This window comes from Pinus tabuliformis, chromosome 8, assembly GCF_031772625.1.
Source record: "Pinus tabuliformis cultivar Carrire ecotype Pingquan chromosome 8, CPIR1, whole genome shotgun sequence".
Classification (NCBI taxonomy): Eukaryota; Viridiplantae; Streptophyta; class Pinopsida; order Pinales; family Pinaceae; genus Pinus; species Pinus tabuliformis.
The window spans coordinates 764453282-764477929 of record NC_142294.1 but is presented as its reverse complement, the minus strand read 5'-3'; the positions used below and the strand labels follow the sequence as shown (position 1 = coordinate 764477929).

Sequence of the window (24648 nt, the reverse complement as noted above, 5' to 3'; positions counted from 1 at the left end):
TCATTTTCCATTTGCTTCATAAAGCATTCCATCAATCAATGTCTGAATGGATGTCGACACATTCATTGAGTGGAGAGTATTTTCGGAATCACAAATGGCATTCAGAATGAATACTTAAAAATACACTAACAGCATCTTCACTTTATGATCATAGATAAGACAGCTGACAAATTGTTATAAATGTAGGAATTCATGGAGAATGAAATGCCAACAAACTACTCTATTTTCTAAGAGAATTGAGAAACTTCACACCTGAGGTGTCAAAACTCCTCAAGACACCTCATATTCTTTTCTATTCTTGGAAAGCATTTATACTAAAGAAGGCTGGAACTTAGTATGCAAGAAGGGATAAAAGACAGAATTGAAGACTTTGTAAAGAATTGGAATTTTGCAACTTGCAGGCTGAGTTTCTCTAGTGCACAAGGGTCCACTGTATTCACAAAAGATCTGAGAATGTACCAGAAAATTCACCTCTCCTTTTGCAGAATTTGCATCCCTCTTAGTTGTATGTTTTCTTAGTCAATCAACGTTGTTTCTTTGATTATCTTTAAATATAATGCTAGGCAATGACTCATTTCAAATACTTGTTATTTGCTATTTTTCTGTTTCCCGCATTGGTTTATCACGAAAACTATGAATAAGGTATCGACCTTTAGATGCCTTGGAAATTTAATATCAACCTGTTTAGTATTAAGTGTCTTGCTCTGAATTCAAGGTTTTCACAAAAGATCTGAGAATGTACCAGAAAATTCACCTCTCCTTTTGCAGAATTTGCATCCCTCTTAGTTGTATGTTTTCTTAGTCAATCAAGAACATTTTTCCCAGTTGTCAATGAAGTTATGGATAAATGTTGAATATTGAATATAAAGATAAATGTTGAATATTTATTGTCAACGTTGTTTCTTTGATTATCTTTAAATATAATGCTAGGCAATGACTCATTTCAAATACTTGTTATTTGCTATTTTTCTGTTTCCCGCATTGGTTTATCACGAAAACTATGAATAAGGTATCGACCTTTAGATGCTTTGGAAATTTAATATCAACCTGTTTAGTATTAAGTGTCTTGCTCTGAATTCAAGGTTATCCAAACTTTATAGTTACCTATGAACTATAGGATTCATGTAGAATATTGCCCATGGAATATTGTAGGTCATCCAATGTGTCTTCTTGCATACTATTGGATTCATTTGAATATTGCCCATGCATTTTTTGCTTTGTTAGTAAAAGTTAATGAATGCCACCTTCACTAGCATTTCTGATATTTTAATGTATTCTTTGAGTGCCAAGGACTGCCATGCCATTCTCAGTGGTACCTAAGACATATCATATTTTAATTTCTTCTATATCATCTATCTAATCAACTTAATATTTCTGCAATAGAAGACAATGGTGCCCAAAGGAAAGGCCCAGGTCTGGAGATTAGATGGGGGTTCCTGTGTCTAGTTTGCATTGTTCCTCCAACATTTACTCCAAAACCACTGAAATCTGGCATTAAAATTTGCATAAGAGAGCTGGTGTTGAAGTGACACTGGACAACCAGCAGTTGAATATATTAGCAGGTTACCCCTCTAACCTGAGAGAAGACTTGAATTCTAAATTGGGGAGGTTTTCAAAGCCTCCATAGGGTCAACTACCCCATGAGCAGAGTATATCTTTCAAAGCAATGTTGCACAAAGCGCGATCGGGATTTAATCGGCGCCGGGAAAAAAGCGGAAAAAATCGTTAAAAGCGGGAAAAAAGCGGAAAAAAGCGGGAAAAAAGCGTTTGGCACAAAAATATTCATTTTTTTTTCATTTTTTTTCAATTTTTTTAATATCTAAACCATCTACAACATAAAATAAATACATTGACACATAAATATGATAAAAAAACGAATATATAAGATGTTTAATATCATTTCTAGCGCTAAAATCACACATAACATTGAATCATGTCCTGAATAGTAAGTCCTGAGTCCCAACTCAGCCTCAAAATATCAACAAAAAATATGATAATGTATCTCATCATGTCATAATGTCATATACAATAAAATGAAAGTCTAATCCTATTGATTTCCTCCAGCTCCTCTCCCTCACCTCTTCTCCTCCTCCTCCACGCGCAAACAACAAAATGACATAAAAAAAATCGATTTTCGCCTATTAAAAGCCCGCTGCCCCGTGCCTCTGCGATTTTTTCAAAAAATCGCGATTTTTTCCGAAAAAAATCGCTATAAAAAAAAGTCCGCGATTTTTTAGTATAAAAATCTCGATTTGATCAGGCAGAGGAAAAAATCACGATTTTCCGATAAAATCGCGATTTTATCGCGATTTTAACAACACTGTTTCAAAGCCTCCATAGAGTCAACTACCACTCAAGTGTCAACTACGCCATGAGCAGAGTATATTTTTTAGCATTCCATCATGTTCAGATCAGTCAGAATTTTCAGACTTCATCATCATCATGCAGCTTCTGGTCATCATGTTGTAATCCAAATTCTGCAGCCCTGTGAGGTCATGATGTAAAAATGATTCTAGTATGTTGAATATAAAGCCATGTAACACATCTAGGTAGCTTAAGATTTTTGCTAGAGGGTTTTCACTCTAGGGAGTTTTTTTGCCTTAGCTAATTATTTGTGTTTCTCAGCACTAAATGATTGGTTAAGTTTTTATCCCAAATATACCCCAAGGCTAGAGTGAGACTTGATGGTGAAGTCTTAGATGTGTCCTAGTGTATAGAGTCAATGTAAATTGCCATACTAGATCATTTCTAAAGTTTCGCAGAATTTGGTTGTGTCTAGGGATCAGTTTTTAATTGTCAAAATTCCCCCGCTAAATAGGATTGTTTTATGTAAATATTTGACGCAAAATGTAAGAAGTGTTGTCTATAGAAGTTGTAGGGGGTAAGAGTACACAAAATTACTCCTCAACTTTCTATCTAGACATACTTAAGGGTGGAAAAGTATGTTTATACCCCTCTACAGTCATATTTTCTATTTTCCAGAAATTGGTCAGAAAATTAAAATGAGAATAAAATTCTCTCCAAGTGAAAATTATTTAAAAAAGGATGTGGACTTTCCCAAGTAAGGAATCTCCATAAATCAAGCAAGGAAAAGTCCCACAAGAAATTTGTTGGTCCATAAAAGAATTAATTTCCCAGAAAAATCGTTTTTTTAATGAGATGGTCCAAGTTGGTTAAGTTGAATGAGAAATTTTCAAAAAAAAAATTTGGAAAAAAAAAAAATATTTGGTCTGGGATCAAATTTTTAGGTCAATCCAACTCCATTCTCAAGGAAATTGAATTCCTTCCTCAAGATCAGTGCAGGAAATCAACAGACAAGATTAATTGGACATGGATCAAGCCTTCAACTAGCCATTTTCTTCTGGGATCAAGTCAAATTTGTGCAATTCATTGGACCTAGCCGTTTTCACTTGGAGAGGGATCTAGATCTCTCATTTTTTCTATAAATTGAGCTCTAAGCTCCTCATTATAAGATATAAAAAATTTCAAGCTCTTGGCTAAGTGAAGCTCTGCTAGATTTGTAATATTTTCTTTGAGTAATAAAAGAAAGTCTTTGGGGGCAAAGCTATGGTGTTATTCTTCAATCTTTTATGGTAATATCATTTTGATCTAATGTGCTTCATATTCTACTGATGTTATAACTTGTTATTTCCATTTCTCTTTTGGATTTATTAGTGTATAGTTATCTTGCATCATTATTTGAATTGGAAAAACACTTTAGATTAGGCAAATCTAAGTGAGTTTTCAGTTGAACCCCTAGACTTCCTTCTCATTGTGCCATCCAATTCCTGCGGATCTAACAAATTTTCCATAAGTGTGTAGAAATCAATTTTATTTGATCAAATCTTGAGCACTTGGGGATGTTCTCGACTGAACCAACCAACTACTCAAGACATAGAAGCTAAAGAACCCATGGTGGAATTTTTCAAAGACTTGTCATACGAAATTTTGAGGGAGTTCTCTTGCCATTTGCTCCATAAAAACTTATTTATCTTCAAATTTCTCTCATTCTAAAGTGCTTTACTGAATATATTTGGCTAATATAGAGCTTCTTGTTTGCTAATCAAGGAGCGGAGTTGTACTCACCAATGTTGCGAAAATCGCGATCGGGATTAAATCGGCGAGGGTCTGAAATTGGAAAAAATCATAAAAATCGGCAGAAACCAAACTACAACAAAAAATATAAATAAAATAAATAAATAAAAATCAAGATTTTTTCCCAAAAAATCACGATTTTTTCGAAATGAAAAAACCACTGATTTAATTGTTTCAGCGATTAAATCGTGATTTTCGCAACACTGGTACTCATCGAAGGTATTTTTCTCCTTGACCGCAAGCCTAAAGGACTGACCTCAATCCTCTTGGTGCAAAATTCTTCTTGGGCAAGAAAATCGAAATTTTTTGAAGGGGTTTTTCGTTGATTTTTGGAGGAGATCTGATTATTGAGGCTTGTATAAAAATTCGTAAATTTTTAGAGCCTTCTTCCTAGGCTGTGAGAAAATTTTCATCATCTTGGACAGCTAGGGTTTGATCACAAATTGGTTTTAGATATGTTGAGGAATTTCTTGTAATCCATTGTTTAAAAACCTTGTATAATTCCTCATAAAATTTTCTAACTTCAAGAGAGGTATTGGTGTTTCAATGTTTGAATTTGAAAACCTCTTCAAGATTGTAAAACCCTCTATCCTATCTAAGAGGGTTCTCTCTTGTAATATTAATAATAAAGAATCTTGTTTCTTGAGGGAGCTTGGGATTTACTCCCATGGTATCCCACTTCCTTATTTAAAAGGGAGGATTTCTTGTGGTGACTAACATCTTATACGATTTCCCGTATCATTCAGCCGATGCCGATGCTCATCCAATACGGGACCTAACGTAACCCCTTCCAATACGGACCTAACTAAATGTCCATCCATATTAGTACATATGTTACTATGAATGCACTTGAACTAAAGCAAGATCAATGTGCTATATAGAACAGGTATGATATCACCTTACTTATCTTATGGTATTCATTCGGTTCTAACTTGTCCTCCTTACCTTCTACAGCTCTCACTTGAGAGATCCTATTTGATATAATTCATCCTAGCGTGCTATAACCCTAAAGGTAACAACAAGGTTTTTATCCCAGGTTTGAAGAATTCGATGACAGGCCTTCGCTGCAAAAGATCCTGGAATTGGTAGATTCGGAATCGGCGTACAATAACTCATAAATAAGTTTTGAAGAAGGATATATTTCTTTCTAACCTTCCAAGTTCAACCTATAGCTATGTGGTGCCGTCCTTTCTTGCTTGTATTGACGGGCTACCTTCCTTATTCTAATTCTAACCTTGTGCTTCTTGGTCTCTAGATCTAATTACTAACTTGTTTCCTTGCTCTCATTGGATTAGATTAGTTTCATGCTCATTGCATTTTAGATCTAGTCTCTTGAATTGCCTCACTTGATCATTGTTAGATCTAGACTCTGTTGTCAATTGCTTGATCTAATAGAAATTGTGATTTTGTTGGCTACTCGGTCTAATTTAAATTTGAGAATTTCTTGTCTTTATCTCACATGTGTTTTAGATTGAAGTATTATATCTCTAACAATTAGATCTTTTTAGCAATCTCATATGCCATCGCTTAATTATTACTTGTTCTCTAATATTCATAATTTGCTCTATTTGTTCGTAAGCAATCTTAATAAACACATTAAGTGAAGTGACATTCTTTAATCTAATTAATAACTCATTTCACTTCGGAATTGGAAGATTCGGAATCGGCGTACAATAACTCATAAATAAGTTTTGAAGGAGGAGATATATTTCTTTCTAACCTTCCTAGTTCAACCTATAGCTATGTGGTGTCGTCCTTTCTTGCTTGTATTGACCGGCTACCTTCCTTATTCTAATTCTAACCTTGTGCTTCTTGGTCTCTAGATCTAATTACTAACTTGTTTCCTTGCTCTCATTGGATTAGATTAGTTTCATGCTCATTGCATTTTAGATCTAATCTCTTGAATTGCCTCACTTGATCATTGTTAGATCTAGACTCTGTTGTCAATTGCTTGATCTAATAGAAATTGTGATTTTGTTGGCTACTCGGTCTAATTTAAATTTGAGAATTTCTTGTCTTTATCTCACATGTGTTTTAGATTGAAGTATTATATCTCTAACAATTAGATCTTTTTAGCAATCTCATATGCCATCGCTTAATTATTACTTGTGCTCTAATATTCATAATTTGCTCTATTTGTTCGTAAGCAGGGCAGTCTTAATAAACACATTAAGTGAAGTGACATTCTTTAATCTAATTAATAACTCATTTCACTTTAAGAGCAATTTCCATTAAAGCACTTGTGTTATTTCTCTAACACTTTGTTTCATTGAATAATCTTTATTTGCTTCATTGGATCATTGTTATAAAACTAATCTCATTGTTATTTTTGTGCTCGAAGTCCTTATCATAATCATAACTGAATGTGTATTGCATTCTTTGAAGCATCTTGCACTAATTATATTTCATTGAAGCATTGCATTGACACTTGCATTTCATTTGCATATTAGATTAGGCTTGCATCTCTAAAATTTACCTCCAAGCATAAGCTTGGTTGATAGAAATTTTAGGACCGACTTCCCTAATTATCATTCAATTCAATAAATTTGAGTTTGGAGAAAACGTTCAAACATGTGACCTCGTAATTCTCTAGTGGTCGAGCCATTGTAGGAACGAAGGCACATGGGCTGTCAAGGCGTCCAGGTGGGTATCGTTAATGATGGACTCAGCGCCTCCTCGACCTAGCCTTCTTGCAATTCACCTCAGTCCTTACCAAGTTTTGAGGAATTGAGGGGAATTTTCACCATAGTTTAGGCATATAATTAAAATCAACCAAGATCACTTGCATCACACAGTCTAATCTTACATTCATTCATCTAACATTGTCTCATTTTGCATTTGTTGATTTGTGAGCATTTCATCTTAACATTACATTATATTTCTCTTATACCTGCCATTTGAATTACTTGCTCATTGGTTTATGATATTGTTCAATCTTTTCTGAGCATCTCTTTAAAGCACAAGTTTTATTTATCTTGCAAGTTCTATCTTATTGCTCACATTTCAATATTGTGTTACCATATTATACTAACGCTTGTCTTGCAACATTGCTTATCTTGTAACTTGAAGTATCATCTTCTTATTTTGCAAGTATTATAATTTTACTTGAGCATTATTTAAAGGCATCGGTCTCTCATACTTTTATCTTGTTGGATGCCATATTGACCTAATCGAAATCTATCACATTAATATTGTTCATTAATCTTCATACTTGTTAATTAATCCTCAATTCAAGTTATATTGATAAGTAATTGCCTTGCCCTTATCTCCTAGAACTTGTTGTCTTCAACAAGTTTTCCTTTAACAATCATCTTTAGGGACTACCCCCCCTAGCTTACCTAGAAGAGAGCTTAAACAGAGAGAGTTGGGAATAAGTGACAGGTTGTGCCTTAAAGACTATACCTTGTGGGGTTGAAAACTTTTCCCACACTTGGGTGTACATCTTAGGCGACAACACCCCCCCTCACCATTGATCACCATACTCAGGAGCCCTTGACATCTTTAGTTCCATTGCCAAATATTTTTATCTCACTCATTCTTTCTTGGCAGGCTATTGATTATTTTCTATCATGCCACATGTGTTGTAGCAATTCTGCTGCTTGTTTCTTTTTTTCTTTGTTATTTTCAGCATTTTCTAGCAATTGTGCTTACACTCCCACATTGTAATTTCATATTGATTGTACTTTTCTTCAGTCCCATTGACCTAATTTTTTGGTCATTTATTGGACATTAATAAAATTATTTATCTTATCTTATTATAAATGACAATTGAGAAGAAAAACCATGACTATATTAACTCCCATAAATGATTACATGATGCAAAATCCATAACTAGCCTTTAAGCATGAGACTATACATCCAAGATTCCAAAATTAGCTTTTATACATGAGGCTATACATCCAAAATCAGCCTTTAAATGTGCTGAAAATGAAATAAAACATGAACTAAAGAAAAGTACAATTACACATCCTAATAATCCTCAATCCTCATCAACAAAAATAGAACAAGGTGCCTTTTCAACAGAACTAGTTTGTGGAGTGATTAAAGACAAATTTTAGTGGTAGATTATTTTTTTTTACCATCAAAGGGGCCCAACACCCTTAGACACTTGAGTGAGGCCTGCACAAGCAAAAATAAAAAATGGGGTGGATTTGAAATGCCATACAAGCATTTTGGTAGCATTTCTAGCTCAGGAAATGCCACATCGGTGTTTTGGCCACGTTTCATGTTTCTGGGTGTTTTTGGTATGGGTATGCCAAGTTGGGGGTCGATTCCTGCAACATAGCCCGTTAGTTAACTCAACACTAGCAGCATTGCCCATTAGTTAACTCAACAACTTCCTCCAAAGCTTGAGGACAGGGGATCCATACAAGGATCTTCATTTCTTTGACATCAAATGTTAGGAGAGGCATGAATATTAAGATTGTAGTTTTTACAAAAGGCATTCCACCCTCCTGTTGATTGGAGTAGAGAAGTACAGGTTCTGCTTGCCGAAGTGCTAAGGCTAGCAGAAGAACCCACAATACAGCCACTTTAGCAGAATATTAATTTATTTGACTATTTCCTAAAGTCAGACTTAGAAAAATTTAAAATTCCTTAGTTACCTTATGATTTAATCTTAGCCCTTGATCACAATTTACTCTCAACCACTAAGAGGGAGATTAGGGTTGAGATAGAAATTATAAGAGGAGATAGAGCAAGTTGGTGGCAAGTCAATCGAACACGAGTAATGTGTGTCAGATCAGCAAAGGAAGACTCAAGAGTTGAGGGTTTCAGCAGTTCGCAGTGACTTAGCATCTGAACAGAAGAAATCGAGTGAGGGTCAAGCTCTTACAGCCCCAATGCAGTTTATCCATTCACATGTGCACACAAGAAAGCATATTTGCGCTCACAAGCGCAGAGGTTTGGTAGATCCAGTGCAAATTTTCTCCCTTGTAATTCTCAAAAGAAAAACCCTTTCACTGAAGAAAATAAAAGACACACAGCGTTGCAGGTTTTCCTCAGAGTTGGGGTTTCCTACGAATATCTTGTGTTCTATGTGTTGATGTGTTTGTCTTCTGATTCATTTTCGGTTGTGCATGTTAAGTTAAAAAACTCGAGTGTATTTGTGATTTAAATTTCCAAAATATCAGTTGTTTGTGTTTCTAGGTTTTTATACTTAGAAGATTGTAAATCAGTTTACTAGGTTTTAAGGAAATGCCATATAGGTATTTTGGCCACATTTCATGTTTCTGAGTGTTTCTGGTATGGGTATGCTAAGTTGGGGGTCGATTCCTACAACATAGCCCGTTAATTAATTCAACACTAGCAACAGAGCTCGTTAGTACTCAACAGCATCCTCCAAAGCGTGATGACAAGGGATCCATACAAAGAGATTCATTTCTTTGACATCAAATGTTAGGAGAGGCATGGATATTGAGACTGTAGTTCCTACAAGAGACATTCCACCCTCCTACATGAGATAGTGACAATGCTAAAATGCCTTGAGGACCCCTCCTAGTTTTCCTCATGGGTGACATTTATCTTCTTGGCCCTAGGATTGTGCATTCTCACCAGTGAGATGATTCCTACATTAGCATTACAGCTTTATATGCTCAAGATCTGGACTTTAGATCTTAGATTAAATTTCTTTTATAGGGGTTTCCCTTGAACTCCCACTTTTCATATTAACACAAATGCACTTAGCAGTCTCATTGACCTTTTTTATGGTCATTTGTTCGACATTAATACACATTTTATTAGCAAAGTGAGAGTCAAAAATATAAAGAATTCCAGAAGCAATGGTAATATATATTACATCATTTGTTGAGAATTTTCTGAAAAGAATAGTATCAACAAAAATATTATTCCAAAGCTCGAATTACAACAAACTAAAACCTGCACATATTTGCAAACCTTCCAACTTTTTGTTACCATTTATCCATATACCTAAATGATTTTCATTTAGATCAAATCCGACCAATAAATTAGAAAGCTAAAATGCCTTGACCATTTGACTTCCTCACAGTTGCATCCTGATTCCTATGTATGTTTTCCCATACAATGTTGGGTCCTTTATTTTACTGCAAGCATGTGTTTTGGGTTCTATGTCTTCACAACATAGGGTTGCAGGACTTCCATTTCATACAACATGAATCGTCATCTCCTTGACTTGGGTTGCAGCTCTTCGACTACTCCTGCCCCTTTGGGTTTTAGACTTACATATCTCGCCACATTGATGTTGGCTTACATCTTTGATTTACTAAATAACTTTACCTTGCAATCTGAAAAGGCATTAAAACTTGATGTTGCAATTGTTCTCACATTACAATTAGACACTGAGGCTTCTACTGATACTACAATTTAGCAGATTTTTCCACTTCTGCAAGCCTTCATAGCCACTTACAAAATAAGAATTTATTATCATCCAATTTTGTGACCTCCATCAACTATCATATCCAAGAATGATGTGTGTGTTTGTGTTACAATAGAATCAATAATTAGATTATAACAATTATGCAGAGTTAATGGCTTTGAGATTGTTCCTAGAAACTGCAATGGAGAAAAGGGTTATGTCTATTCAGATTTTTGGAGACTTGAATTTAGTAATCAAATGGATGAAAGGAATTAGGCAATAGTTGAATATGAATCTGAATTTCTGGTGATGATGTTAAACTTTTAAAGCAATTGCAAGCAGCTTCAAGTCAATTTTCTTCCAGCATGTGTATAGAAAACAGAACATGGAAGCTGACATACTGTCTAAAGACACCATAGATGGGATTTCTTCCCTCTGTGAAGCTCAGTCTACCTGAAGCAGCTCAGTCTTTTTCTCTTTGGTTGTAATTGAGGATATTATGGTTTTAAAGTTTAGCTTATGTGATGTGGATGATTCAGGATTATAATGTAATATAATCAGGACAGTGAATTGATGACGTCTGAACTGGTTGTTTGTCACTTCTCTGTTTGGACAGTGAAAAAATAGTTTGAAAAGTGGCAGGTCTGAAAAGACCTACTTTTTTGCTGATAAGGTTAGGTTTTTTAACTTAAAAAACTTTTAAGTCATGGGGAAGATAGGAGGCTCCCTAAATCTATTACCTTGCAAGTGTTGTAGCAGATTCAGACTTTGATCTCTTTTCTACTTGAATAAAATAACCATTTTTCCTTGGGAAAAAAGGAATCAAGCATTTGATGATGATATGCTCTATGAGTCGAGTTATAGTAGCTTTGTGCAGTTTCTTTAAAAATTGAAATGTATATTAATATCCACTAAAGACCAAACACAGTCACCCATTTAAAGAATTTTACGATAGGAATTTATCTTTCATGGAAACGGCCATTTGAGCATACTTATAAAAACCATAAACTACCAATCATCAAGTTCTGTAACTTGTTTTAAAAATGAAAGAGAAACCAGATTTGCACCAATTTACCTGGAATAACAATATCACCAAGCCCAAGCATAGAATAAGGCCGGGCTGCATCTGCTGTGGGAAATAGTAGCTGTAATAAAGTTTTTTAAAATAACTAAGTTAATTGAAATGAGAAGAGATTTCAAAGCTTACAAAAATTTTATCTGGTGCTCTCCCTACCTAAAAATAAATTTATCTCAAAAACAGCAAGGGGAGAAAAACATGGAAACTAAGAGAATATGAACTAACCTTAATGGGAGCATCAAAGGACTTGGCTACACTAACCATCACTGGAGTGAAGAATACCCAAAAAATATCATATACAAAGAGTCCTGCCTAAAAATACACACAAACAACAGTTAAGATTCCATCACATAAGGTCAGCATGAAAAAATTTAGTGAGTGTTTAAAGCTAATATCATTTTCCGGCCTCACTACTATAAGCTGCATTTCACAGGTATGTAGTACACATGTCACAACAGTATTTCAATAGGAAATGTTAAGCAGATTGGCAGAACAACATTATTAATTAAAGATTTGAAAAATCAGTAAACCACAGCTGTGGAAAAATTGATCATTTGAATTGACATTTTATTCTGTGGATATTTTTAAATTATTATTCATTCAGGCAGTTTTTTCCTATCATCTTTTCCTTTTCCGGTGTACAACCACCCTGGCCACTAGTGTAATATTGAGCTGTCTTCAAATAAAAACATCGCTAGGATTATGTAAAACTTGAAAAGCAATCACTAAAACTTAAAAGTGATGAACGATATAGGGATGAAGAAGTTACCAAGAGGATAGCCCCAGTTTTGAAGGATCCAAGAGATAACATCTCAATACCCTGCACAAAATAGGAACATTAGAAAATCATGAATATCTAATACATTTCAAACCAAAAATTCAAAAGCCACTAAGGTACTATCTAAGGACTTGCCAATATAATAATGGAGTGATAAGAAATTGCAATTTAAAGTGTTATCCAATGATTTATTGATATTTCACCCATTAGATTCTGATGCTTTATTTTTCAGTAACCCAAATGACTGATAATAGTAACTAAGAACCCAATTTTAGAGGGGGGAGAATAAAAATCATCAAGCAGGGAGTGCTCAGCTATTAACCTGTGGTGATAACAATAAACCCAACCAAGCTGGTGTTATTATCCTCGCTGCCTATGTGTGTGTGTGTGTGTGTGGTTAATTGAGTTTAGCCAAGTTCAATTCCCACAAGTGACATGCTCAGCACTTAACAAGTATATCATTGTAAGGGCTTTACCCTGGGACCCTGGATATGTAACTTGGCAAATATGTGTGTGTGTGTGACCCCGAGGGTTAGCTTTAAGTGGTTTGACTTCCCATGCCAAAGCCATATTGGCAAAGAAGGTCACAATGTTGAATCAACCTAGGTCCTTCCACATTAGGCATACATGTTGTATGCTTACAGCATTGCCCCGGCCAACATTCACAAAATGTGAGGAAGTGCTTGAAGGGATTTCATGATGAAGTTTTCATCGAAAACACCACACACACACACATGCATATATAGATACAGTGAGAGCCAGCGCATCTTCACAAATTTTATCCTCACCCCATAGATTTGAGAATGGTACTAAATCTGGAAATTAAACACTGTATTGCTTCCAGCCTTTGACAATATTTAAAATAATTACAAACTCTGTTCAAACTTCAGTATTAACTTGTAGAGGCATGTTATCAATGAAATTAGAAGCACTAAACTAAATCATTAAACTTTCAAACCATATTTATACCGACATTCACATAAAAATTATTTAAACATGCTAGCTATACAAACCTGTATACAAAATGCCAATCCCAAAACGTTGTTTGCTAACCAGTGTTTCTTCAATGCATACCACGTGCAAAAAAATGTTCCAGGAATAGCAGCCACAAGTTGTGATTTGGTGAACTCTACTTCCACAGCTGTGTAAAAGAACATTGCACAAGATATTAGATGGGTAACTAACCATATATTGTACAAATAGCAAACATGCCACAACTTGATCGTTGTTATATGAAATAAACGATTCTGCTCATCATTTTGAATTCAATATTATGAAAAGAAAAAGAAAAAAACTCATGAACTCGGCAACTACCCTCCCACCTCCGTTCTCTTGTTTTTACAACCAAAGCAGTACACTAAATAAAAGAATGAAAACAAAGTAGCAGTGAATAATTTGGCTCGACAATTAGTATCATTTACAAATATACGATTTTCTGACAGTTCAAATCACACAATTCCATGAATACCAAAAATTGCTAGGTTCTGTGCCAGAGTCACCCCCATTGCTTGTTCATCTGCATTTTGTGATATTCAAGGCTTTTACACGTAGAAGTATATTAACGGATTCTCATCATCAATGGCCTTAGAGAAGTCATCTGCATTTTGTGATATTCAATAATTTTAAATGTAGAAGTATGTCGACTGCTGGTCATCATCAATGCTCTGACAGTTCAAATCACACAATTCCATTAATACCAAAGACCCCTATGTTCTGTGCTAGAGTCAGCCCCGTTGGGTGTTCATCTGCATTTTGTGATATTCAAGGGTTTAGATGTAGAGATGTATATTAACTGCTGGTCATCATCAAAGTTCCTAGAGCCTGTATATCTATGCTTTTAGCCTTTTTAACCACATCCTGCTACCATGCATACAACCCTTACACTACCAAAGCATTATCAGAACATGATTAGATACAAGCTAATCCCTCTTAACTAAAATCTATCAAGCACCACCAAAATCTATCAAGCAACAGGAGGAAAAAACTCAGTAGAAATCAGAATTCAGAGTTTATGGAAATCTAGGTGTTGAAACAAAATTTTGATATTGTTAAGGTACATCTATTTGCATTGTGACAACATTTCTATGTAAATCGTGTGTGTGTCTGTGTGATATTTCTATTTATATTGGAATCTGGTATATCTCTCTTTTTATCTTTATATAGCAGCTTTCATATATTGTGTAAATCTCATATCCCTCTTCCTAGAGAGAGAGAGAGAGAGATTTCTGTTTATATCTGGATATATGTTCGGCCATCAAATAGTCAATTGGGCTTATATCGGGTGGTCGGGAGGAATGATTGTTACCCCCCACCCACCCAGGTTCAATTTTTGCAAATGACATGTTGGCTTCAAGCCTTCATGTTGTATGCCCTTGAACCCTATAGAATATCTTACCCTTGCCTACGGACTGGGGAGTGGGGTGGTTTGTTACATGGGTGGGGGGAATATTTTGACATCATATAGTATTCTTTTTTATAACATTATAAAAAGAATTCAACGCAACATATGGTGACATGAAACTGACTTGTGACATGAGGTTCAATGAGATTTGCCAAATCTCAAAAGAAAAATCAGGTTCACCAAATTTTGAACCTCAAGGTTGAAATTTGTCGAACCTTGTGACATAGGGGGTACCTACACCAAGGTAGTTATCACTTTTGGGAAAACTTGTGCATGCACTGAAGCTATGCACTTGTTCACTAGAACAAAGAAATCAAATCTTTAAGCCACACCTCAAGGCTAAAAATTGTAATTAAAAAATTTGATTGCTGATGATACACTATGGGTGTTTTGCCATGTGAACTATATACTATTTTGGGCATTTTGCCACATTGAACTATGTACTACTTTGGGCATTTTGTCATTTTGGACTACAGATTTTCAGGCATTTTAGCCCAGTGAGTTACTCGAGTTGAGTGCTGCAAATTAAATTTTAATAGCAAAAGGTTTTGGTGTCAAGTCCCTAGGCATGCAGCCTCTGTGAATATTATTGGGCCTTGGCCCTCACTCGACACCCCCGCTGGGTTAGGTTTCCAAAACTGCAACAAGCTGGTTTATCCTCAGTACCATTCTTGAAATAAAAAGAAACGAAAAAAAGGGTGCCCCAAGGGTTTCCCTGGGATGTGTATTCCATTGCAAAATATATTTCTAATATATAAACAGGCATTTTTCCATTTTGGACTATTTATAGATAAAAAAACAATTAGAAATATAGTTGTTTAAAATAGTCCATTAAAAATGTTATCGTTCCATTGCTTTCATAATATTGAAATAATACAATAGTTTGTTGAATAAACAGCTTCCTACTTTGTAAATACTGAAACTTCACACAATTATTGCTTTTACACAGATACTTGAGGAAAAGAGTCTAATGAAGGGCATATGAGTAGGCTCTTACATTTAAAATATGGAAGATGGCAGTTTATTGGTGACTCATTCCACTTCTTTGGCAGAAAACGCTCAATAGCAGGTAACAATGTGGCTCTGTACGTGAGAAAACAACATTAAATCTTTTACTGTAAAACTGCAAAATAATGTTCCATAAGATCAATGCAACTGTCAATGCCACTAAACTAATAACTAATGCAAAAGTGATGTATGAGTTGGGAAAAAACAATGTGCAATCGTTGTTAGCACTAAAAAAACTCATGAAATTGGCACTGATGAACTCTCTTAACACATATTAAACAAGAAAATTAGCCAAAAGAACGATACTACCATAATTGACTCAGGTTTAAAAACATACGATAATGCAATTATCCCAAGAACGAAAAAGTAACTTGTGAGAATGGCATTGACCAAGTCTTTTGATAAGAACTTGAACAGCAAGAATAGTGAAACAAGCACAACACTTCCAATCAGAGGAAAGCGCATTGCATGCTCCTTTGACATGGTCTCCTGCGCAACAAAGCAACACATCAATTGCAGGAAATCAAACAAATAAATGAACCCATTTATTCTCCCAGCTTACACTCTTTACAACAAAAGATGGGGATAAAAACAAAGAACAATGATCAATTTGTATATTCACTTACTGAAGGTGGTGCAGGCTTGACAGAACGATAGCAACCAACATACACAGTAAGGCATGCTGTCAAGACTACATTCAGGTTTGGATTCACATTTACAACAAGTGGTGCCACTGATAAAACTGCAATATACACAACAAAATAAATTATTTACTGTAGGTGCAAATTTTGTCAAATAAAAATTTGCCTCAAATTATAACTCCACTGAGAGGATACATTCAAAGCATAACTACCAGGTTCAGGAGATACAGAAGATGGAAGCGATAAAATTCAGAAGAACATACAAACAACATTTCCAGTACCAAAATATACAAGTGCTCTTTGAAGTGACAAAATAAAAAGAGGTCATCATTCATTAAAAAAAGATTCAAGCATGACCAAGAGTATTTCAGTAAGGTTCTCACAACAATTGTCAATTGGGTTTATCTCAGGTGGTTGGGCAGAATGTTGAATTCCTGCAAGTGACATGATGAGCTTTGCTGTAATGGCTTAGATCCTCGTTGTTAAGTCTGAGTAGTCCCCTCAAGAACTGAAACATGTATATTCCTCGTATGGAATATACATTTATAAAGATAACTTATTATTTATATTTTCTTTTGTTAAAGCATCTTTGAGGACTCTTCCCAAAGTCCTTATTTCCTCTAAAAAAATTGTCTGCTAATTTCCCTCCCTAAAAAAAATATTGAACTTGAACTTTTCTTTAGACAGAGTTGCCAAATACCAATTTCTCACTAAAATTACATTTGTAATTAGGGCCCAGGGGTGACAGAAGCATGTGGGATCATATCTAACCCTGACAGAAATCAAGAAACCACCTACACTTGGTGTCTCGGAATTGCAACAAACAATCAAGCATAGGCATATTTCCTATTTCAAGGTCTATCTATCGCAATCAGCTTCAGAATAAGTGATCTGGTGGTCATTTATAACTCAAGGATAGTAATAAAGTCTGACTCATGAAGAACTTACCAAAAACTCCCAGCTAGCAGCGATCATTTCCAAAATCATAAAGCTATCTAAGGTTTTGGCCAAATTCACATTTTTTTCAGTCCTAAGAGGGTATTTTTCCTATTTCAACGTCTATGGCAATTAGCCTCGGAATAAGCAATCTGGTGGTCATTTGTAACTCCAGGATAGTAATAAAGTCTGACTCATCAAGAACTTACCAAAAACTCCCAGCTAGCAGCGAACATTTCCGAAACATAAAGCTATTTAAGGTTTTAGCCAAAGTCCCATTTTTTTCATGTCCCAAGACAGCTCAATGGTAGAGATGATGGATTGCCAATGAAGCTTCTGCTTTGCCCCAAGAAATCTTTATAAGAAAATGGGGTAATTAGCAATTCTATCATTCCTAAGTTTCACCTTCAAGCATTTATGATAATGGTTTATAGATCAATGGACCAAGTGGATGGTATTAATGGTGTGCAGATGTCAAAAGTACGGATTGGAATATAGGGACAAATTTGTTAATGAAGAATTTATCCAATCCGCCTTCAGCTTTGACTTCCATTTCCTTGTTGGTGGAGTTTGAGCTTGTGTTTTGGGTAGTCTTTGTCCATGTGTCAGCTTGTTTTCTGCTCCATTCAGTGCCTTTGCCTTTGCAGAAACAGTGGTCAACCTCTTGGTTTGGGGGGGCTCCATGGAACCGTACTCTTCCTTATCCACAGACTGGAAAAGCAGCAGCAAGATCAACATGACAAAATAATGGTATGGGAGAAAAATCTCAGAAATTGAAGATGAGTGCTACAGGTTGACATGCTCTGTCCAACAAATATGCAAGGATCCTCTCTCAGAAACCACGTCCCAGCAGGTCTCAAGACATTGGAGGAGCAAGTAAAAGTGGAGGAAATTGGAAAGCAGTCAAATCAAATTCCTCACAGAAAAATTCAAAAATCATTAACTAACATTTTTATTATGTTTTGCAAATATATACCCAAAATGTTAGTGTTTCTGTAGTAGCAGAAAGGCTTGAAAAAACATATGAATGTGATAAAAGAAAGGTAAATCTTGATGTAGATGCTGCTGAGATTGTTTGTAAGTAATAGCACCATGTAATCTTTTTGCCATTTTTGGCCACCTTGAATACAAATATTCACCAGAACCAGTTTAAACTAATTAAAAATAAAATCTCAGAACAAAATTTGTGAAGAAATTTCATAACAGAAAATTATGAATCAAAGAAAACATTTCTACCTTCCTAACATATTAATAAATATAAAATAATTTTACTACATAAAAAAATACACAGCTCAATACAAGAAGGTCCCAGATAAGCAGAAATATGAGTACCTTCTCAAAGGTGGAAAAGCCCAAAGTGCATATACTTTCTGTTTCACTAAATTGTTAGCAGTATAATATGCTACAAGCAAAAACCGAATCAAGTTTATCTTGTAGTATACTATAATATACTATAGGGATACAGACAATAAATTGCAAAAGATTCAGTGTGAAGAATAATCCAAAACCAAAGGTGGCTTCGGAACACACCATCTGAATTCAATATAAATGTTGCCAATAAGATCCTTCCAACAAAATTGCTTATGTACTCTAGAGCATGTCACTGAATGCGCTCAAAAAGACCATCTGATAGAAAGCACACAGTAACAACATTCATTTTGGTGACAACCATCTAAAAGGTATAAGGCCCAATTCTTAACACATCACTAAACACAAAAGCACAACAGGTATATATTCTGTTTCAATACACTGTTAGCAATATAATATACTAAGGGATAGAGGAAATTAATGGTAACAGATTCACTGGGAATATTAACTCAAAGCCAAGGCTGACTCTGGGTTACACCATCTCAATTAAACGCAAATGCTGCAAGAAAGATCTTTAAAGCAAAATGGCTGGGATACTCTAGAGAATGACAGTGAACATGCAAGCATGCAATAACAACAACCATTATGAACAAAAATACATGGTTTAAAATGACCTTAGAGAAGGGCGTCAAAATGAAATTCGAACGATGGAGGTGCTACCTGATCATAATAAGAACAGTGAATCAAACTACAGACGTATAAAACCAAACAGACAGAAAGAAAAGAACAACAAAACAAAAATATCTTTTCACCGATTTGCAAGTATTTTACTATTTTGACATTATAATTGTCATAAACACCTATGTTTCTTTTAGATAATAAAATTATTATTACTTAATATTTATTGAACATCTTTTGACACTGCCTGAGGAGGCTTAGATGCATACTGCCTACATGAAACGATATATTCCTTTGGCAAACTTTATTTCATTTTCATTTTCGATGAAAACACCTGCATTGTTAAGATCCTGTAGTTTAAAAAGAAAATGTGAAACAGTTTTGTAAAGAGCTGCAACCTTTACACTGAAAACTTAGAAAGCAATTCACAGGAAAGAATTACAGGATAGGTTCCGCAGTGATTATAATCCAGATCACCCACATGTACTGTTATATGTAAGATAGATTATTTAACATACAAGACTAAAGTTCTGACTGAATACAGGACAAATATTGCAACGAAAAACTAAACCAAGAAGCTTTAATTCACTCTTTTGGAAGAGCAAAAGGAAATAAAGGTGGATATATGAAAAGGAAACAATCTTCATATCATAGACAAAAGGCCTTTAAAAGGCCTTTATATGTATATACTATATATATATATATATGAACGAAATGCACCCCAAGCTTAAAAAACAATTTAAGTCGGCATTTGTTAGTAAAAAGAATGATTCCTGCATCAAATTAAAATACGGCCTTATCTCTACCAGGACGAGCACTAGGGCTGCCCCCCGAAGGCTTGGGCAAAAAAGGGGCTGCTCCACCCAAACTAAAGAAAGCCAGAGGGAGAAATTACAATAATGGGTGCATCTCCATGCAGCATGGGAGTTCATAAATTATTTATGCTGATACTTCAAGCAGAAAACCTTTGATATCTGGACTCCAGATTATAATTATTGTCCAGCAACCGGCATTTCCCTGATACCAATGTTACAGTATTGAGCATGGTACATGCAAACTCCATATTTGTATCGGATGCATAATTGGGATTCTATTTAGTCGCTACCCATGATAGTAGTAATGCACTGTTAGCTGCCCAGTTACGGAGCGGTCGATGCATGACTAGTAACAGAAATTACCACAAGATTATTATCTATTAAACGTTTCACTGCACTAAGTGATTATAGATTGAGAAATGGACAGACCAGCAGAGTCAACTAGGATAAGTACTCGGAACTGGGCATGAAACAGAATAAAAAGTAATGACCCTAAAACACATAAGATAAACAACCAAGAAATTACCACGAGATTATTATCTATTAAACCTTTCACTGCACTAAGTGATTATAGATTGAGAAATGGACAGACCAGCAGAGTCAACTAGGATAAGTACTCGGAACTGGGCATGAAACAGAATAAAAGGTAATGACCCTAAAACACATAAGATAAACAACCAAAATGCAGTAAAAGCAGGTCTATACTATCACTGAAAAGCCATGGTACAACTGCAGTCTGATCCAATGGCCCTCAACCATGCTCACAAATTAAGTAAGAGCGCATGTATATACAATGCTGGTGTTTCAAATCATAATAAATAAAATCTTCAAAAACTGCAGTAATCGTTAAAATTGGCCTGGAATGCCGGATACATTGACAAATGGGACAAGACTTCGTGAAATTTGACCATTCCAAGAAGCGTGCAATGCGACACCATACCAAAAATGAGCATAAGTTGCTATGCTGCTAGATTCATCTTCCAGACAAAATTTAACACTCCCATCAAAAATAAGGATTCTCCCAGTCATAAATCACACAATCAATTGGAAAAATTAACCCACAATTATAGACTAAACAAAACCCTTAATAGGGAATTAAAAGAATACATGAACCAGGGACTCCTCCCAGATCAAGCTGCGAAAAATCTTTAAAATTACTGCATCAGACACTTAAAGCCCCAAGAAATAAAATAAAATAACCTAGAAAAATCGCTAACCGTGAAATATAAAAACCCATAAACCCATCTGAAAAGCCTCAAAAACCCCGAGAGAACTACGAACTTTATCTAAAGAAACATGCAAAAGAGTCTTAATCAAAGGACCAACTACACAGATCTGACCCCAATTCTCGCCTTGTGGCCGTGGGATATGAAATAAATACCTGCCAGAGCGGCACTTGCGAGCTTCTCATTCATCCTCATGGCTGATCGAATACCCGGGATACCAGGCCTCGGCAATTCAAAATTCACCTCAATTGGATTTGATATGAAAAACGCAAAACAAGATAATGTGTGCAGAAGAAGCTTTCGAACGCGACGATCTCGACACTAAACAGCAAGATTCAACGCTTCCTACACGCAATAGACCACCCCTTTATACTTTTTGTGGGGCTGCAGTACATTTCAACGTAATTTAATTTTGCCGTCAAACTAGATATAGATTCATATTTTTGTGCAGTAACCATGGTTTGGTTTGGGATATGACGAGATGATATCAAAGTAATAATTAATATTTTGGAAAACGATTTCGTGTACTCTGCTTTGAAAAAATTTAAATCAACCATGTTTGAAATTATCATTAATGTTTTTATAAATATTATAATTATTAAATTTTATAGTTTCAAAAATATATACATAAATAAAAGATAGATATAAAACAAGTTATATTTATTATTGATTTGAGATTTGTGTGATCTATATCGTATATCTTGATTATTCATAATGTATTAGGATTATATTCATGTTAGAGGTTATTTTCATAAAATTTTACAAATTTTTATTTAATGATAAAAAGTATAGATGTACTTTTAACTTTCTTATAATATGATAAGATAATGTGTTGATTAGTATTAAATTGCTTTTATACTTGTAGTGGAGTTAAAATGTTTAAATGAAATGCATTAGGATTATATTTATGTTAAAGGTTATTTTCATAAAATTTGACAATTTTTTATGTAATGATAAAAAGTATTGATGTACTCTTAACTTTCTTATGATATGATAAGATAATGTGTTGATTGGTATGAAATTGTTTTTATACTTATAATGGAGTTGAAATGTTTAAATAAATAAAGCTTTTTTGCAATAACTATTTAATTTATGGGATGAGAATTTTGTAATATGATTGGTTATAAATTATAAAATTTTGTTATTAAATATATTAATATAAAGAAATGAATATGGAGTTATTTAATCAAGGAGTGGTAGAAATAGTATGTTGAAATATGTAATTAGGTTTGGTTTTCGTAATATTACATGTATTATTGATTTTAGATATTTGATGATATGTAATTAGGTTTGGTCTTCATAATATTATATGTACTATTGATTTTATGTATTTGATGTAAAGAGAAAATAAAAAATTATTATTATTTTAGAATGGGTTTCATGTTCAAGGTCAATTTATTTCTAGGTCAAAGCACCCATTGTGTGCTTCTAGGGTTTGTCAAAAAGCTAAAGAGTCAAAAGAGTCATTATCATATTCATTAGACCCCTCCAAAACCAAGTCGACTTCTTCAAGGGTAATTCATACCCCTTGGAAGCTTATATATAAGAGCATTCAACCTCATTTGAAGGAGGCATACAACACATTCGATCAAGCAAGAGAAGAAGTTTGATCATAAGGAGAAAGAAGTCTAAAGGGCAAGCAAATTTCAAGAAAGAGAGATTGAAGTTTTGAAGTCTGATTTTGGGCCACATTATCCCACACGTGCGAAGAAATTAGGGCAAACTTTGTTGCAGCAAGGAGCAAATTGCAGTCATCTAAAGGAGTCGAAGTTTGGTATCAAAAGATCAAGTTTGGAAGCCGAATTTCTAAGGAGAAAGAAGCACCCTAAGCGAAGGAAGAAGAAGACATATTTTACCATCTTTTCATCCACACGTGCGAATTAGGGTTTTTGCAGTAAGTCTAAAAATTGCAGTCAAGAAGTTGCAAGTCCAAACTTAAGGTCAAAAGTGAAGTTGCAATAGTTTTGAAGCAGTTTGACTTGGGTTGACTTTGTGAGAAATAAACTCATCAAGGAGAAGGTTGACTTGGTCTTGGAGGGGTCTCTATCTTGGGTCTAAAAGGTCTTGGAATTCATCATTTGAAGAATCTATAAGAAGAGAATAATTAATTGTGGGTTTTCCTCTCTATGAGAGGTTTTGGCCCTAGCTAGTAGCCTATATCATGTGTCCATTTGTGTTATTGATCTTCATAGTTTGGTAGTTGTTTGATGATAAGAACATTATAATAATCAAAAGAAGAAGTTAATTATAAATACTACAAGTTGAAGTAAAGAATGTTACAAATAGTTATCAAAAGAAAGAGAAATCGCCATAATCCAGCTTCCCTTGATTTCTCAACGCAGTCCAAGGGGTTAATTTTTCACTCTAATGGACAGTTGGAGTTTTCCTACTCCTAGGGTTTAAGTCCTGCATCTACAACCAAGTCGAAGCTTATAGCTTGTATGAAGGGATGTTCTAATTCTCAAAGATCAATCTCTAAAGATTAATTATTATAGGTGACTCACACAATTTAATTCATCACGAATTAGATTTTTTATGGATCATCTTTCAAGCTTAGATGTTTATCATGTATTGATACAAGACAATCAAGATGTTAATCTCTAAGTAAATGTGGCAGCTAGGATGGAATGGGGTTCTCTTCTGGTTAATGGAAGGAGGTCCTTTTCTCTTGTTCCTTAATGATATTAATTAAAATTGGTCATGGAGGAAGAGCACACATGTATAGGGCAAGTGTGCTCGTGCATGAGATCAAAAGGGCGTGGTGTGAAGGTATTAATCATGGTGACAGGTCTACAATCCATCCATGGTTCAAGCTTGAGTCGGGGCTAAATGATGATAAAGAGATCATGAAATTTAATGGTGAATCTACCATTTTTCTTTAACTCATGCTGATATTTTCCATGTACATCCACACAGGAGTGAGCTATTAGTGTGCTCAAGTCTCAGAATTGGGATTGAGAAGATAGGTTGAGGTAAATATTAAGTGGTATGATGCAATTTCATTACAAATATTGAATGGTGGTAATTGTATGAGGAATATGGAGATATCTTCTCATGGGGAGGGAGGGTGTCATTCTATGGCCCTTCTTCTCATACTAAATTTGAATATTGATGCGAAGTTTGGAGGATTGAATGTAGGTTGGCCATTAAAATTGGCACGAGATAATTTATGCACCTCCCACGAGCGATGGATAAGTTGGTTGTCAAGCCATGATTGTGAGTCATGGGTTCGAATCATAAAGTACCTATCAACTTTAAATGCACCCTTGATTGTTGTTTCCATTTGGGATTGTTTCTTCATTCAGTTGTCACTAAGGAGGAATTTGTTGATTATGTAGCAAAAGAATTAG

The 24648-nt window shown here is 34.9% G+C and overlaps 1 protein-coding gene across 1 annotated transcript in view; it reads right to left on the bottom strand.

Moving 5' to 3' along the window:
• The window catches only part of SPP (signal peptide peptidase), a 32156-nt gene extending 10479 nt beyond the window's left edge, over positions 1–21677 (bottom strand). The window contains exons 1-8 of the mRNA XM_089372818.1: positions 21454–21677; positions 16321–16436; positions 16032–16183; positions 15684–15769; positions 13299–13426; positions 12277–12327; positions 11733–11819; positions 11505–11574 (exon numbers count right to left, since the gene is read on the bottom strand). Coding sequence (XP_089228944.1) covers positions 11505–11574; positions 11733–11819; positions 12277–12327; positions 13299–13426; positions 15684–15769; positions 16032–16183; positions 16321–16436; positions 21454–21493 — 730 coding nt within the window. The 5' untranslated portion in view covers positions 21494–21677. The remainder of the gene's footprint in view (positions 1–11504; positions 11575–11732; positions 11820–12276; positions 12328–13298; positions 13427–15683; positions 15770–16031; positions 16184–16320; positions 16437–21453) is intronic.
• Between the last annotated feature and the right edge of the window lie 2971 nt (positions 21678–24648).